Source organism: Equus caballus, chromosome 6, assembly GCF_041296265.1.
Source record: "Equus caballus isolate H_3958 breed thoroughbred chromosome 6, TB-T2T, whole genome shotgun sequence".
Classification (NCBI taxonomy): Eukaryota; Metazoa; Chordata; class Mammalia; order Perissodactyla; family Equidae; genus Equus; species Equus caballus.
The window spans coordinates 23,904,994-23,921,782 of record NC_091689.1 but is presented as its reverse complement, the minus strand read 5'-3'; the positions used below and the strand labels follow the sequence as shown (position 1 = coordinate 23,921,782).

The 16,789-nt window shown below is 46.5% G+C and overlaps 1 protein-coding gene across 50 annotated transcripts in view; it reads right to left on the bottom strand.

Moving 5' to 3' along the window:
• The window catches only part of LRRFIP1 (LRR binding FLII interacting protein 1), a 138,557-nt gene that overhangs the window by 20,979 nt on the left and 100,789 nt on the right, over positions 1-16,789 (bottom strand). For 30 of the 50 annotated variants that reach the window (XM_023642685.2, XM_023642686.2, XM_023642687.2 and 27 more), the window contains 5 exons: positions 12,891-12,968; positions 5,931-5,966; positions 5,367-5,492; positions 3,712-3,783; positions 1,500-1,670 (listed from right to left, as the gene is read on the bottom strand). In XM_023642685.2, coding sequence (XP_023498453.1) covers positions 1,500-1,670; positions 3,712-3,783; positions 5,367-5,492; positions 5,931-5,966; positions 12,891-12,968 — 483 coding nt within the window. The remainder of the gene's footprint in view (positions 1-1,499; positions 1,671-3,711; positions 3,784-5,366; positions 5,493-5,930; positions 5,967-12,890; positions 12,969-16,789) is intronic. The other 20 variants (XM_070269591.1, XM_070269600.1, XM_070269607.1 and 17 more) reach the window with 3 other exon arrangements.

Here is a 16,789-nt window from a genome sequence, read left to right as displayed (position 1 = left end):
ACAAGGACCTCCCTGTTGGGTTTTGCTTGGCCCATGGCCCCAGCTTGGGACAACATTCCAGCATCATTTAACCTCTCTGGAATTAGATTTGGAGGTCCTTGGTCTACTTACTGATGCCCAAATGAGGACATTCTAGGAGTATGTAGAATGCATTACAGCGCCCTCCCACCCAAGCGCAGTTCAGGATATGCTCTCTGCTCCTATATCCCAACAGGACATCGGGTCTCATGAAAACCTTCTCCTTTGTTTCAGAGTTCAGCTATCAGGAACTTCATGGATAAAATTCTTTAGCTTCTCACTTAATTCTACAGCAGTCAAAGAAGGAGGCTTTTGAGTGTTCATGGTACCTTGGTTTTAACCCTCGGGATTTAGAGGATAGAGCCAGTTTGTTTGTTTTTTTAAAGATAATGACACTCACAAATTAAATTTTCTATTTATCTCAGCAACTCTGAAAAGTTGGACAATACTCTAGGGTTTGGTAAACCAACTAATTCCTAAAACTATGAAAACCAAGTACTCCTTGCTCTGGATCTCACAATGAAGATCTAAGCCCAGGGTTCACCTAATCAGGCTACTGTCATTCATTTCAACGCACGCTCATGCTTTTTGCTGATACCATAACTTAACACATTAATTCCAGTGCTTCTTAACGAAAGCCCAAATATGACTCTCCCCCCTCTGAGCTTCATGAAGGTGTTTAATTCTTAAATGGAGTAATTGTGTCTTCTCCCAAGAAGCATAAAATAAATGAATATACGTTTCTTAAAATCTTTGATATGTGCAATTGACTGTTTCTTTATGGTATTAAGAGATAGGAAAATAAAAATCAGGAAATGTAGATTAACGGGAAAATCTTGGAGCATGCAATCCTGCCTTCTTTAAGCACGCCAGCTCTTTCGCAGGCATGTGTTTTCAGGGTCATGACTTGACTTTACATGCAAAACATAAATGTTCTCCGAAAAACAGTCTCTAGTTTATGTATGGAAATTGTGCATATCAATATTTCAAGTCCCTCAGCAAAGAGCATGGGGTTCTTATTTTCAGATGTTTCAGCTTCCTGGACAAGTGGAGAACCATTGTTTAAAAAAAAACCCATTATATGCATACACATATACACACACACACACACACACCCCATCTTCATCATATATGTATATACCATATACCAAATATATCTATTTACATACAGTCATGTGCTGTATAACAACATTTTGGTCAATGCTGGACCACACATACAACAGTGGCCCCATAAGATTAGTACCATATAGCCCAGGTAGGTAGCAGGCTATACCATGTAGGTGTGTGTAAGTGCACTCCGTGATTTCCACACAAGGATGAAATCACCTAATGACACATTTCTCAGAACGTGACCCCATCGTTATGCAGTGCACGACTATATATGCTAACATTCTCATGTATACTATTTATATATGTCCTACCATTCTTATATATACCATTTACCTGTATATTCTACCATTCTTTCTCATCCTAAAGCTTACTTTGTTTTTCTCTTCATACTGTCGCCTAGATTCAGCCAGCTGTTCTTCGAGCTCCAGCATCATATCTTTCAGGGTGTCAACCTGGTACATGAAGTTTGTCTTCTCGTTGTCTAGCTGAGCATTAGACACCATGGCCTTCTTATACTTCTCTTCCACTTCCGCTAGCGAGTCCTGCAGGAACAAGGTCAGAATTTTGAAACAGTAGGAAGAAAACAAAAACAAAGATTAGCTTGGTACTCTTAAACAGACAAAATTCAGCCCTAAATTTAGACTTTATTTCTTAGAGCAAATGAATGAGAACTGGAAACAGACAGCAATTTCAAATGCAGAGAAATATCCCCTTTTCGATTTGATCAAATTCTCATCCCTCAGAAAATTAGTTAATAACTGTGTCTGGGGATGAAAACGATTCATGTGGTCACCAGGACAAGGGAGACACACGGACGGAAAGGGTTCTGTCACAGAGGCCGTGGAGTCCTCGCCGCATGATTCAGTGGCCCACTGGAGTGGGCTGGGCTGTTCAACAAGTTTCTGAAGTAGTCACTCAAGATATGTGGCCAGACCTGGGAAAGTGCCAGCGCGTGGTGGCTCAAAGAACAGAAACGCCTGCCACAAGCCGCCGACTACCCCCATCTGGGCTTATGAACCAGGAAAGGATGAAGTGGAATTTCAGATTTACGACTCATAGGGCAACCCAACAAGGTACACAGGCCTCACTGGGTAGGTCCTGGGAAGACAAAGGTCATTCCTCTGAAAGGACAGCTGGGGGAAAGAGGCCTGCAAAATAAACACGACCCTCTGGGGCACACAGCCTCGCAGGCCAGGCAACAGAGCACAGTAGCATTTAGATCCCAAAATAGACATCAGGGGCGGGCGTCTCCAGGAGAACAGAGAGCAGAATCCTGGGGGTAAACTACTCCCAGCTAAAGAAACCACCCCACTGCTTGGTTAGGTGTGGCAGGTGTCATGGGGAGGCTTCACAGAGACCAGTGCTGGTCTCGCCCACACCTGCAAACAGGGTAACAACGTTAGGTGGAACCAGTGATTCCTGGGCTGTTCACTGGCTCCCTTTTCACATGAGTTGAAGGCCAGAGTCATAAGTCCCCCCTCCCTTTTTTTTAAAGATTGGTGCCTGAGCTAACATCTGTTGCCAATCTTCTTTTTTTTTCCTTCTTCTTCTCCCCCGCAAAGCCCCCCAGTACGTAGTTGTATATTCTAGTTGTGAGTGCCTCTGGTTGTGCTATGTGGGACCACGCCTCAGCATGGCCTGATGAGTGGTGCCGTGTCTGCACTCAGGATCCGAACCAGTGAAACCCTGGGCCACTGAAGCAGAGCATGCGAACTCAACCACTCTGCCATGGGGCCGGCCCCAATTTTCCCCCTTTTTAAAGAGAGGTGACAAATACGAAAGTGATTAAGTAGTCATGTTAGAACAAAAATATCCCCTATTTAGTGCCCCTGTGACACTGAGCTCAGACCACTGTTCAGGTACTTTCCGGAGAGCTGAAAAGGAAGTACCAGCTTTACCATCTATTGCTAGATCCACAATCTGCCATAAGCTGCCTAATGAAGACAGAGAACACAGTCTCTGACTATTCACCTTACCTTCAAGGAATGTGACAACTAAATTTCCTGGCTGGCACAACGCGGTAATTCCACATTCTAAAAGTAGCGTGTAGTTACTCAAATAAATCCGAGACGAAGCACATTCAGACGTTGCTTCAACTAGTAAAATTTTACAGGATGCAAATAGTTTGGATGTTTCAAAAGCATAGCAATAAGGACTGCCTTATTGGTAGGCGTCAGATATTTTGAGAAGCAAATTAAGCGTGGCATCGTTTGTACGTAACTACTACGGAAAGTGAAGAAAACGAAAAATCCTTCTGCAAGTGGATGGTAAGCTTCTGTGTGAAATGGGAAACTGGTTTTCAGCCGGGGGAGGGATGGCAAGTACAAGACGTGCACCAGGAAATATGTTAGTATCTTTTCTATGGAGGAATTAAAGTTTTCAAGTCTTGGTTCAAAAGCTGTGTTTGGGAAAACGATGCACACACACCACACACGCCGATGCTAGTTAGTGTTCCTGCCATTGTGAGTTCTTCTACAGGCTGGAGCCTCTTTTGAGTAAGCATGCAGTTTTAAGCTCTTCTTTTGGAATTTTTAAAGTTAAGTTGGGTTAATATCACAAACCCACACTTCTGCAAACTGGTACCTTCATCTCTTTCAATCCCTGCATGTATTTGCCTTCTACATCCTGAATCTGGTCCTTTAACTCATTCAGTTCCTGGGAGAAACGGCAAAAAAGGCAAATGACATCAAGGGAGGAAAACCTGACCGAGACCACAAAGAAAGGGAGGCGAGGCTCTCAATCGTTTCTAATTCTGGGTAGTTCCCCTAATTTGGGTAGTCCGAGCAGAAATTTTCCTTTTCTTTTTTTAAGTGTTAAAAGAAATTAAAATAAATTTCAATATTACAAAGATTAAACTTTAGGCGTATCTCGTGATATTTTCACACAATTTTAATAAAATGCAGGTGCACCTCCTATGATATTTTTGCACAATTTTATAAAACAAGGCCAAAGAGCTTCCGAAAATGGGACAAGTTCTTTGACTCCTATTTAATAGATCGTCCAAGCTCTGTGAGTTCCAACTCTGTGCAAGATGCAGAGGATACTAAAGATGAAATCAGCCAAGAGTTGTCCCTGCGTTTACGGGGCTCCAGGTCTCTGCTTTGCCTGTCTTGTTCACCACCACATTCCTGGTGCCTGGTGCCTGGCGTGAGCTAGACTCTTAGTAAATGCTCGTCGAACAAATGATGGCGCTCACAACCTAAGAGCAGAGATGAACTTTGACTGCAGCAAACTCTGCTTCGATGTAGTAAAGGAATAAACAAAGAGCGGCCAAAAAATTGTTCTTCTAAAGCACAGGAGTCAGAAGGCACCCTCAAGGGAACCCAGTCCAACCCCCGGCTCACGCTTACATCCCTTCTCTGACCCCCCTGGCAAATGGTCATCCAGCTGTCCAGACACCACTGGCAGCCGGTTCCCCTCTTAACCAGTTTTATTTACTAGAAAGCTCTTCCCTAGAGGAAGCCAGATCTGATCTTCAAGTTCCTCCCTCTGGCCTTGGCTCTGCTCTCCAGGACACAAATTCTAGGAACTGAACTTCCCTTCGCATCGATGCAACGTGCCCGGTGACTTTTAACAAACTCTATTGCATTTCTCTCTCACACGCAGAGAGTGCTCCCAAGCGCCCGGCCCCACGCTGAGTGTTAAGGATGTAACAGAGAATAAAGCCTACGTTCCAGTAGGAGAAGAACTAAAACACAATGATGGTTTATCTACTAAAGGCACCTTCTGCATACCACAAATAGAGAGGAACGGTGCATTCTAGGCAGAGAGCAGGGAGCTCCCAGGGTAAGGTGGTGGGAAAATACTCAGTGTCATTGGGAGCAGAGAGTAATCCGGGGTCCAACAGTTTCCAAAAAATCTAGACTGAATGCCTATGCACGCTGGATGTGCAGAGGGCTGGCACCTCGTGTGGCATGGCATGGCGAGGCTCTCATCAAGGTGTGCCTGCAGAGTGAGGGAGCGCAGAGGGCGCATGGGCGCAGAGGTCTGCCCTGCTGGGGTGGGGCAGTCAGGGATGGCTTCCTGCAGGAGACCATAACTGAGTTGGGTATTGGTGTTATTAGAACATCACATGCGTGGGAGGTAGGAGAGATTGGGACCAAGAAGAAAGATCTGGAATTTTACAAATTAAATCTTGTTTTACTTGAAGATTGATTTTCCTAAAGCTTCCTCTAAGTCGTAAGTGAGTCTTACCTTGATTTCCCTAAAGCTTCCTCTAAGTCGTAAGTGAGTCTTACCTTGATTTCCCTAATGGATGCCTCCGTGTCTATGGAGATGGAAGTGTCCCCACTTCCCCGCCGGGAGGAAGTCCCACCCAGGGAGGCCAGTGTGGCTGCAGACAGGCTGGGCAGGCTACGAGACCCCTAGAATGTTGGAAAGATCAAAAGAGATTTCAGACAAAACCCAAAGTACTTGTAAGTCTACGATTATGGTGCCTTTACTTGAATTCAGTTTCCAAATTAGAAAATTTTCAGTGGGCTTACAGAAAGCAGTAAAGAGAGGCTCACCTTGAGGGGCCTCATGGATGCTTGGGAACTTGTCTGGATCAACCTTAAGCTCCATGTCAAGCCCATCATAAATTCCTTCACTGCTGCAGTACGTAACAAACTGAGAGTGACTCCTGGGGACCCCCCGAAGGATGTGACGCCTGCTGGTGGGCCACACACTAGTCCTGTTCACTCACTGGTGAACATTTTTTTTAAAGATCAAGCAACATATTTTCTTGTCAGTTTCATCCATACATTTTGGGACCCTTGTGGTTTATAAATGACACAATATAAAGCCTTAGAAAAATTTCTTACCTTCTCGGTGAAATCCTTTTCTCCTCTCTCTTCAACCTGGAGAGGAAAATGGACAAATGTTAAATACTTAAAAGCATTAAATGGATAATCTGGATTTAGGGGGTAGACAATAATAAAATAAAACTTTGTCTTCCTTTGTAATTTAAGAACTACTTTGCCAAGGAGAATCTCTGATATGTTCTGCCAGGCAGTGCAGACACAGAAACAGCCGCGGGTAGCTCAGGGTGCCAGGCTGAACTTTGCTGGTTTTTCAACATTTACAGTTTCCATGGGAACACGATGACATCTAAACAAAGCACACACTGATCACAGAAAGATCCATAATGAGGGATTTGTCAATGAATCAAACTCGAATAGGTTTACTTTAGAGATTTTTACAGTTCTTTGTGTAGGTCTCAGTGTGGGAGCGGACAACAAGCCCCAAATTTGTTTACCCACTGCAATTACTAGGATTAGAGAGTGAGACTATGCTCAGCCTTCTGGAGGCTGCAAGATGCAACCACAGAGAGTTTTAATTTCGACTGTCACTCAACTTGTTCTCCAGAGCAAGAGAAAGCAGCGGAGCCGATGACAACTTCTCCCATTTCTCCCGAGTAACTGAGTCAATGTGAAAATTCTGGTCGAAACATCTTGGGAGAGATGCCCAGACATCCTGGGAGCTGGTCGGCAGGGGAAGATACAAAAGAATTTGCCAGGTGGAAAGTGGGACCCCAAGAATTTGGCTTTTCACATCTTTCCTATTAGGACGTGCCTCTGAGATGCCCTCCTCTCCTGCCCTCAGGTAGGAGCCTCGAGGGGACCCACAGCAGTATGTGGAGCCCCAAGAGGGTGCATAAGTGTTGACTCCAAGGGAGATTCCTGCACTGTGAGGGTGTCTCGGGTCAACAGGCCACGGCTGGCATTGGTTATACTTCTTTCTTCGCTCAGCATCCAACAAATGCCAACTTTCTTTTTCTTTTTTTTTCTTTTTCCTTTTTTTTGGCACATTGAGAGCTCCCTTCCACAAGCCCACTGGGAAGGTCACAGAGGATGAGCAAACCTTGTGCTCAGCTGTGTCTCCAAACTCTCTGGGGGAAGCTGACGACTCCATCACGTGTCCAGTCCTACTGCCTGTAGCTCAGAAGTTCTTAGATTTGATCACCAGGGAGCCCACTGCAGATGCACGTGACTAGTACAGATCCCATCTTTGACTCAGCAGACCTAATCGGGGACCTGGGACTCTGCAGTTCCCCTTCTGTGCTTATGCCACAGACGGTCCCGACTGCAGGTTGGGGAATCCTGATGGAGCTGCGTCCCAGGCCACGGCAGAGCGGCTCGCGAATGTGTTAACTGCCCACAGTGACGTCAGCGCATGGGACAGCACCACGGTGCAGGTGCTAAGCACCTGGTCAGGACACCGTAAAGGCAGTGATCTCCTGTAAAGATGACCATTTCCTGTCTTGGGCCCACAGTGGGCCCAAGAAAAAATTAAGTTCTCAAGGAAAGTTTTGGCCAATCTACGCTTAACTATCGTTTCCAATCTCTGTTTTCCCCTATTAGGGTAAATGCCGCTTTGTCAATTTTCTGAATTACAAGGGACTCCTGACTTTGTCAGCCTTCCTGAAATGTGTACTTGGAGCCCCTTGGAAGTGACACAGCAGCAGGATGGTGTTGAGGTCCCCCTGGCTCCCACTAGATGGCAGCCTGAGTGGAGCTGAGTGGGGCAGGCCCAGAGCTCCATGGCCAGGCAGCCGCACCCACTTTAGTAAAGCACCCCTGACATCCCCTAAACAAAGGAAAAGATAAGTAAAACAGACAGGGTGTTTAATTTTGACATAAAGAACAGCACTTTGTCTCCAAAAATAAGATACAAAGAAACTGAGTAGACGAAAGGATTTTTAAACACTGTTGCGGCTGCTGCACGGGGTAGACAGGGAGCAGAGCGAGACGCAGGGGTGCCGTCGGCTGCCCGTGCTCCAAGTCGCTCCAGCCCACACTAGCATGGGAGCTGGGACAAGCCACATGACCTCTGTGAACATCGGTCTCTTCATCTGTGAAAGGTCCACAGCCCCACATATCTTGCAGCCTATTAGCTTTATTACTCTCAGTTTCTGAGCAATAGTCAACATTTTGGGTCAATGTGAAAACTTCATACTATGAAATATGTCCACCAGTATTTCGTGGCCACAAGTGAATGTATACAAAGACATCTTTTAAAATCGACTGGAAATAGCCCCTTCTAAAAAATTTCTGTGAAACTGTAAATGACGGCAGCTCTTCCTTTCAAAAGCAGATGCTTAAAGTAGCCCATGAAATATTTTATTAATTCCAACCTTCTAACGTCGTGTCAAAATGAATTTACTACGTAGCCTCGCTTAAACATAATGTCAGGTAAGGTTTAAAATTCCAGGTTTTCCATATCACCATCTGGCTTGCCCACCTTCCTGGGGAAGAATACAGTATGGGGGTACTAAGATACCCTAGCAGAAGGACCAGGGACAAAGAAAGGTTTTCCTCATGGTGTCCCCAACCTCCAGGCAGGAAATCCCAGCTCCCAGATGAGAAAGGGGATCACAGACGCAATGCCATCGCATGGTCCCTTTCAAGAAACAAACTGACAGGAGCGAACATTGCTCAGGGAACACCCATTTTAAGGGGAATTTCCCTTCACATATAAACAGCAGCGGAGTCTACCAGTAGAGTGGAAATTTTTGGTTTTAAATCCAATAATACTGACGTTATCCTGAATGACTTGCCCTTGAACTCTTGCATTCATAACTCAAGACCCGTTTTTCCATCTGGCCCCTTTTCATATCCCATAAACACGAGTCTCTACAGTCTTTTGTTTTTCTAGCTCAAATGGGCCAGACGTACCAATTCATTGCTCATGTTTGTCTGAATACACTCAGGGAACGTGAGCCCGGGCTCCACGGAGGACATTCCTGATGGATGTTTCAGAATGAGGCAGCTTTACTGGACTCCCAGCGGGGTTCTGAGGCCTCACCAGGTGGGGCCCACTGCTTGGGCGTGCTTCAGGCCTGGATTTCAAACCTCCCAGTTCCAATTTTCTGGAAGCTTCCTGCGTCTCCCCCTTGGAGCCCATCCTGCTGAGTTTTATATTGCATGTATGTGTGCCTGCTTGATGAGTGTCTGTCTCCCCGAGTCTGTGCGTCCATGAGGGCTGGCACAGGTCTGTTCGCTCACCGCTATAGCCTTATGCCTAGAACATTCTAGGTATTCAATAAACACTGGCTGAATGAACCAACCACAACTTCCTCGAGGAGAAGATCCTGGACATGTTGGAGAAGAAAATACAGTTCATCTGTAGAATGGGAAAAATGAGGAGGACGTGGAACAGTACATGTCCTTCTGAGATGGGGCAGCATCCTCTCCTCTTTGCCACGATGCTGGGAGGACCAAGGGCCGGGGCAAACTTCATGTCTTTGGATGCTGAGACAACTTTATTTTCTTAAAGTGGGACAAGCTATCATTTCCTTCATTCTGGTTACTTTGCTCTTTAATAGTCTCCCCTCCCGCCACTCCTGGGACATTAGCCTTCCTTCTATACCAAGAGCCTTCCAGGGCTGCCCCTTCCCAGGAGACCCCTGACCCCGTCCTCACTCATACTGCCCCCTGGATCTGTATTCCCGATGGAGCAGCAGACCACAGGGCACTTCCCAGAGCCACAGTGCACTGTAGCAACGCCTCATCCCCCCAGGACTCCCCCTCAGCGAGGAGACACAAGCTAACAATGCCTGACCTTTTCGTTGGTTTTGTTTTTTAAGGGTGTCATTACCCCCTCTTTCCAGGGGAGCCCAAGAAGTCTGCGTGCCTGGCCAGATGTCCCCAGCCAGGAATGAGAGGCCAGGCTGGGAGGGTCACTTGTCCCATTGCCTGGGCCCCACTGCTCCCTCCTTCCCTCTATTTTCTGCTCCCCAGAAAACAGAAATGGTGCAGATTCCATGTAGGAGACCGCGAGTTTTGGAAATCCCGGAACAGAGGGCCAGCTTGGGTCTGTCTTCTCGACTCTCTGCAGATACAGAGATGCTGACTGTGTTCCGTCCTTGAGAGGACCAACAGCCAATGTGACTGAGTCCCCTGGGGAACTGCCCTGCACGTTCCAGAGATGTCTCTGTGGTTCTAAGGACCACACACTGAGGTATCCTCAGCTTCGAGGTCCCCAACCCGTGTGAGGTGACTGGAAGGGGTGGGAGGACGACCCACCCCACACAGTCTGCAGGATGCTGACCTTCGCTCACCAAATGTGCCAACCGCACAACAATCAATCGACCTTTGAAAATGAGCAGGTGACTCAGGGAAGAAAAAAGATTAAACAGATTATCTGATTAGAATGAACTGAAAAACCAGCTCAATCCAGTCCCTGTCAGTCTTGCGTCCTCAGAAATCTTCAGTCCACCTTCCACTCGGAACTTAGAGTGAAACAACCTGCAACATAGTTATAAGTCTCCTCAGCTATACAGTCAGAGAACCAAAAAGAGAGCGAGCTTTACTAAGAACTGGAAGGGCCCCAGAGCTCCTCCACCCATTGCTTTTTTCCCACGATGGCACCTGGCAGGAAAGTGGCAGCCCCTGCCCCAGCTCCCGAGGACAAGGGGCCCAGACAGTTATAAAGAGACCACCCACCTCTCGTCACCAGGCCCCAGGGAGTCACGGTCAATACTCGCCTCTCTGTTTATGATCATCTACTAAAACCATTTCATGTGAGTAAATATTTTACACATTTAGAAAGTGTATGACAAAGAAATTTGTAGCTGATTTTAATCTCTTCTTTCAAAGTAACTAGACTGAGCCCTGTGACTTTGTAACTTCATCATCACACTGGAATAAACCACGGATGTCAAATAATCAGGGGATTGAAATCCCATGATCCACCTGGGCCCCACCAGGCAGAGGTACCCAGGGGGTTTAGGATTCTTAGAAAGTAAAGCCAGACCTGCCTTCTGTCAACTGTGAATACTTTTATTTTTTTCCAAAAAGTGAGCGTGAGAGAGTATTACGCATAAGGAGCAGTGACTCTCCATTAGACTTATCGTGGAAAATTTTGATTCCTAATAGTCGTCAGGTTCCACAGAGATTGGCTTATGTATACACTGCTACCACAGAGCATGACATACTCGGAAAGAGACGAACTTAAAGGAAGGCACGCCCTTGTGGGCCAGCCAGGTTTGCTGACCTCAGTGAGCAGGAATTCCTCAGTTCACCGATAATGCCCGCCAGTCACTTACGTAATAGCCGTAGGAAGACACCTGCCAGATTTTAAGAACTGAAGTGACGTGATATTGAACAGGGGAAGAGCTTACTATGCCTGCTTGATTGGTTCTGGGCAGAGCGACAAGCATCTGGGGTTTTTGGGGTGTCTGCCACCACACGTTTCACGCACACACTTGAGCTTGTGGAGGACGTGGCTTCTCCTATTCCCCTCACCGCTGGTCTCCAAGGGGGCGGGGGGCTCAAATGGCTGTGAGGGTGGGCGGGCGCACTGAATGTGTAAAGGTGGTGTCTGCGGCTTCCAGAGAGGGGGTTAGTCTTCATTTCCCCAGAGAAACAGGCTCTCTCGTTCTAACACCCCACCTTTGGATCTCTCTTTTGTTTTCTCCCTCTCAATGAGAAACGAAGGAGAAATGACGACATGGTGGAGAGGAACATTTCTCTACTACCAGGAAAACCCCCGTGCAAGCCCAGTGATGAAGGGCTCTGGCCTTGGCCTTGGAGTCAGGCAAAGCAGGGCGTGGGAGGACGGAGGCCGCCTGACCCAGCCATACGGGCTCATTTCCAGGTATCCCTCTCTTCCCTGGAAGAAGCCTTATCTGCATTTGGTATGAAAACGCACAGCTTTAAAAGACTGTATCTAATTTACAAAACAAAGAAATCATCAGCATGCAACTAGGTGCATCTGTGTGGGCGAGAGATTTCAGCTCCACAGACTTCTCCGATTACCAGGGGCTCCTCCTAAATTTTGGACATCAACGTGACTGACTGTGGTGATGTGCAAGTAAGAACCACATTCAAGCTTTTCTGCGACTAGAGCAGAGAAAAGAGGTCAGCTTTGCCCATCTTTGCTTCCTTCGACCCAGGGATTATGGAGGAGGGTGCCACTGGCCTTTGGTGTGGAGGTCCTCCGTGGCGCAGGGCTGGCATGCACACGGCATAGCACACAGCCCCTGGCTCCTGCCCACTGAACGCCCCTTTTCCTGATCACTGCGCCAGCCCCCCCATTCCCAAATGTCCCCCAGGCAGAACTGCCCTGCTAAACCCTTATAAACATTGTATAGTAGCCCCATATAAAGCATCAGGTGAGGAGAAACTGTCTAAAATTCCAAAGATCCCAGGAAAAATACCTAATAATGACACTTAAAGGATGGGGACTGGTAACAGGGCCCCTTATTTTCTGAAGCCAACTTGGGTCATTTCATGCTGAGTGACAAAGAGGAGTGCAGTTTTGTAGTTTCACAGATACCGAACAATTTTAGAATCAATGGGATAGTGAGGGAGGAGCAGAGCTGGGAATGCCATGGCACGGACAGGACCACATTTTATTCTAGAAACTGTCTAGGTCCAACACCAGGACCACATGTTATAAACAAAATGTTAAAAGTCAATCCTTCAAATTTTTAAATCATAAAAAAGATACATCAATGCACATGGCTACACCCCCCACCCCCACTGTCCAAGGCTTTCCTCCTCCAGGAAGACCCCCATCTCCAAGCACAGTGAACAATTTCTTACATGGTCCTTTAGATACTAGCCATGCAATAGCAACATTCTAAATTTGGAAGCATTTTTCCCAATTCTGTCTTTACTTAGACCTGAAATGAATGTGGGCAAAGACTTCCTACTTTATTCCATGTTGAGGCTTTTGAGGTGGAGGGATCCTTTCACGGGACAGAGAAGCAAAGCAGATGAGGGGAGAAGGAGGAAGGAATGAAGCAGAATGGGAGGAAGAGCAGGAGGCGCACTCACCACTGGGCTGGCCCGTGCCGAGCTGGCTCTGGAGGAGGCGCGGGAGCTGGAGTTGAGGTGGCCGCTGTGCTCCGAGGGCTGCCCACACAGCCCGCCGCCGGGACACGCAGAGAGAAACAAAGGAACAGGGTCAGCAGAGACGCAAGGAGAACAGAGGCCACCGGGCAAGTGCCCCAGTTAGTGGTGGAGGTTAGCCACACGCGATGCACGATGCAGAAAGGAAAGAGAGGTTAGTGTGGAGAGCAGACTTCCCTCGGAGAAGAGGGCTGTGTCTTTCACAGCTTCAAATAAATGCCCACTAAGATAAAAATTAATCATAATATCAAGAGAACACAGAATTCTTGGTTAGCAAGAAGAAAGTAACACAAAGCATCCGTTCAACTGGGGTGTGGAGTCACGCCTAGTTCATGCACAGAAAACCACCCAGCGATGTGGAAATGACCGTTTTCGAGAACGTGAGCTGCAGTCCAGCAGAAACTGAAGATCGGACAGGGGCTTGGCTTTTGGACAATAGAAAAGTTTGTTCCCCTACTATCTCTCCAAGTAAAAACAAGATAAGATTTAGAGTTAACACAAAATCAGGCATGGCTTTTTTTTAAGGACCACATTACCTTCTATCTGGTTGCCTGGATGTATGTATGTGTCCATCCATCTATCTAAACTTTCTGTCTTCCCATAAAGGAAAACACTAGCAACGAATTTATCCAGTAGCTACGCCCTCTTCACCCTGACTTGTACTCGCATTTGTTCTAGCCTTAGATACCTTCTCATGTTTTGTTAAAAAAAAATCTCATTTTCCTCTTGAGCTAGGCAGGGTGGGCGGGGAGGCAGGATTCGAACCCTGGTTAGGATCACAGGCATCGAGCATTCTGCGCCATGGCCTGAGGAGGATCTTGTGCACAGCCCTGCGGCAAGCCCCTGCCGACACCCCACAGCACGCCAGGGCACTGTTCTCTCCACTGCCCGTCCAGCCCCACTGGGAGACTGCAGGCCTTACAGGAGCAAATTAGAGGAGCCACAGAACTCCAGGGTTGCCTGGGATCTCAGCTTAAATACCATCTCCTAGTTCACCTGTCTTTCCAACAGAATGTAATTCCCCTGAGGGCAGGATCTGTGTCTGTTTTTTTCCCTGCTGACACCCCCAGAGAAGGCCTGGCACACAGTGTGCACTCAAGAAATACTTGTTGAATGAATAATTGCAAGTTTAGTAGCTTTGGTCAAGATGAGCAAGTTCCCCAGACACATCCTACCTATACTCATTCCCCTGTTCAATAAACATTGTGTACTTACACTTAGTTGCAAGATGTTTCAGATGCACAGGTAATATGGCTGTACGTCCACCATATGTACGATGTTGTCACATACGACACATCCAAGAAACCTACCAGTTATCACTAGCTCCACCTTTTAGCTTTGTTCAAAATAAAGGAAAACACTTAATGTCAGCACTTTAAGGCAAATGAATTTCTCCTTTGGGTTTACTGATACAAGACAGGAAAACTTCATCTTGTAAACAAATCCTACGGTATTCTACGTCATTCACGTCCTGGTTTATGGTTCAGAGATATGTCGGATGGTTGTTAATAGAGCTTATTTCTGACCAAGCTTGCCCCACTCCCTAGTCAGAAACTGCTCTCAAATCATCTGACTTCACTTGATCATTCAGAAAAGGTTTAAAGTCTGTATCACGTGGTCCACGTGCCACCTGTGGAGTTGCTGATGTTTGGGAGTCTGCGTGGCTAACGTGGGGCTGATGTAAGTTAGAAAGATCTGCGTTGGAGTCCAGGCGCCATCTCTTCTTGGCCACGAGACCTTGGAAAAGCTACTTAGTCATCTGTGATATGGAAGGAAGGACACCAACCACACAGAGGGGCTGAGGGTTATGCAAGAGAATGCACATTGGGTTTTTCTCCCTTGCTTTCACTTTCTGCTAGAAACAACTTTCATGGCTCCTGGATCAGAAGCACTGGTGTTGATGACCGCTTCCCGGCATGTCAAAACAACTAAGGTCACTTCACACACAGCCACATGTCCTTCCAACAACACGCACACAGCTTAATAAGGGCAAGGAAGGTACAAAGTAGAAAGATTTTCAAGCGAAAGGGTTATACTTTAAAAAACTACTCATTTAATCTCATGTAAGCATTTAATTGTAATTAAGTCATTTAATTGTAAACACAGACTGTGTCTGATGCTAACTTCTTGGGAGAATGGAGATGGGGACAATTCTTCCCAAGTGGGATCAGGACTGTCCCCTGCAGGCTTGGGGTCAGCCTGGAGGCTGCAGCACTCCCAGCTCAGACAGGAGGGGGACCCTGAGCTGCAGCCTCCTCAAAACGGCTGTGTGTTTGTCAGTGGCCACAACGACTAACCGGACACAGAGCCTGGGGAGGCTCTCCCCGAGCCACATTCCTGAGCGTGGGGAACCCGGTATCCACCTGGAGAGTGATCGAGAGGCTGGAGGAGGGAGATGAGGAAAGGAGGGGGGGCTTGGTGAACCTCCCCTCCCACTCAGCCTGCTGACTGGCCACCCACAGCCAAGCTGACGCCCACATCTCTCTTCCCCGGGATTTTACCCCAGTTCCTCCAATTTAATTCAACAAATGCACAGTGAGCTCCTTCTGGATGGGAGTGCACTGTTAGGTGCAGAAAAAATTTCTTTTTCTTCTCTTTTATTTCTTCTGCATGGCTTGATACCAGAGACATGTGGCCCTATTTTAGGCATTTGTGCTTCCAGGCCAAGAAGTTTCATTTCCTTAACTCAGCTGAAGCCATCCTCCCAGGTGATTCCCATGGGAGGCTGAAAGCACAGAAATAGCTGCGACACAAAAGAGCAATCGGCAATGCCAGGGACTGGCTTCCGCAGGCCAAGAATCAGCCTTTCTAAAAAAATCAGCCGAGGAGACACACCTCCTGTCCGACATTAGAAGTTCTACTTTAGTCACCAGAAAACTACCTAGTGCTTGGGAAAAGTCTCAATCTCTCCAGAAATTAGTACGCTGTCTCTTTTCTGATAAAAGAAAATCATTTAGTTGCATTTTATCCATCATATATAGATGAGAGCTATTGCACCCATCAGGCATGGTTTATGAGTTTTTTAATGGCCTACAAAAACATATAAGAACTGGGAAAAATACTTAATATAGTGGTCCTTATGCAATATAAAATTAATAAATGTTTAACTAGATAGCAACAGAAATGAATACTATGTCACTTATTAGATTTAATATTCATAAAAATTACATTCTAGAGGCAGGCCATGTGGGTGTGGTGGTGAAGTTCAGTGACCTCCACTTTGGTGGCCCAGGTTCATGGGTTTGGATCCCGGGCAGGGACCTACACCACTCGTCAGCCATGCTGTGGTGGCAACCCACATATAAAGTAGAGGAATATTGGCACAGATGTTAGCTCAGGGGTAATCTTCCTCAGCTCAAAAGAAAAAAAAATTACATTCTACAGGAAACTGCAGACTGGGTAACTCTGTAAAAAGCACTTCCAAGTATTTCTTAGTAAACCATGCTATTTCACATGGGGCTTGGGTGCATTTTTACAGGATTGTGGAGGAGCCTTTGGATACAGAAGCATCTTCACTGAGAAGTGCTGATTAGGGCTGATGAGCAGTTCCAAGTGGTCCTCAAGATAGGCAATTAGCTTCCCCACTTCCACAGACTGGTCCATTTTTCTATTCTGTTTACCTCATTCATTCATTCATTCATTCACTCAGTTTTTTCATTCAACAAGTATTTCTTGGGCCACTACTATACCTTTATTGCCATAGAAGAGTCTATCATTTCAAAGCCTTTGAAAAGGTGGAAAGACAACAAAATACAAAAAGGAAATGACATAAGTGTGATATTTGGAGTCTTTAAATTTGCTCATTTCCCCGATGATTCAGAGGT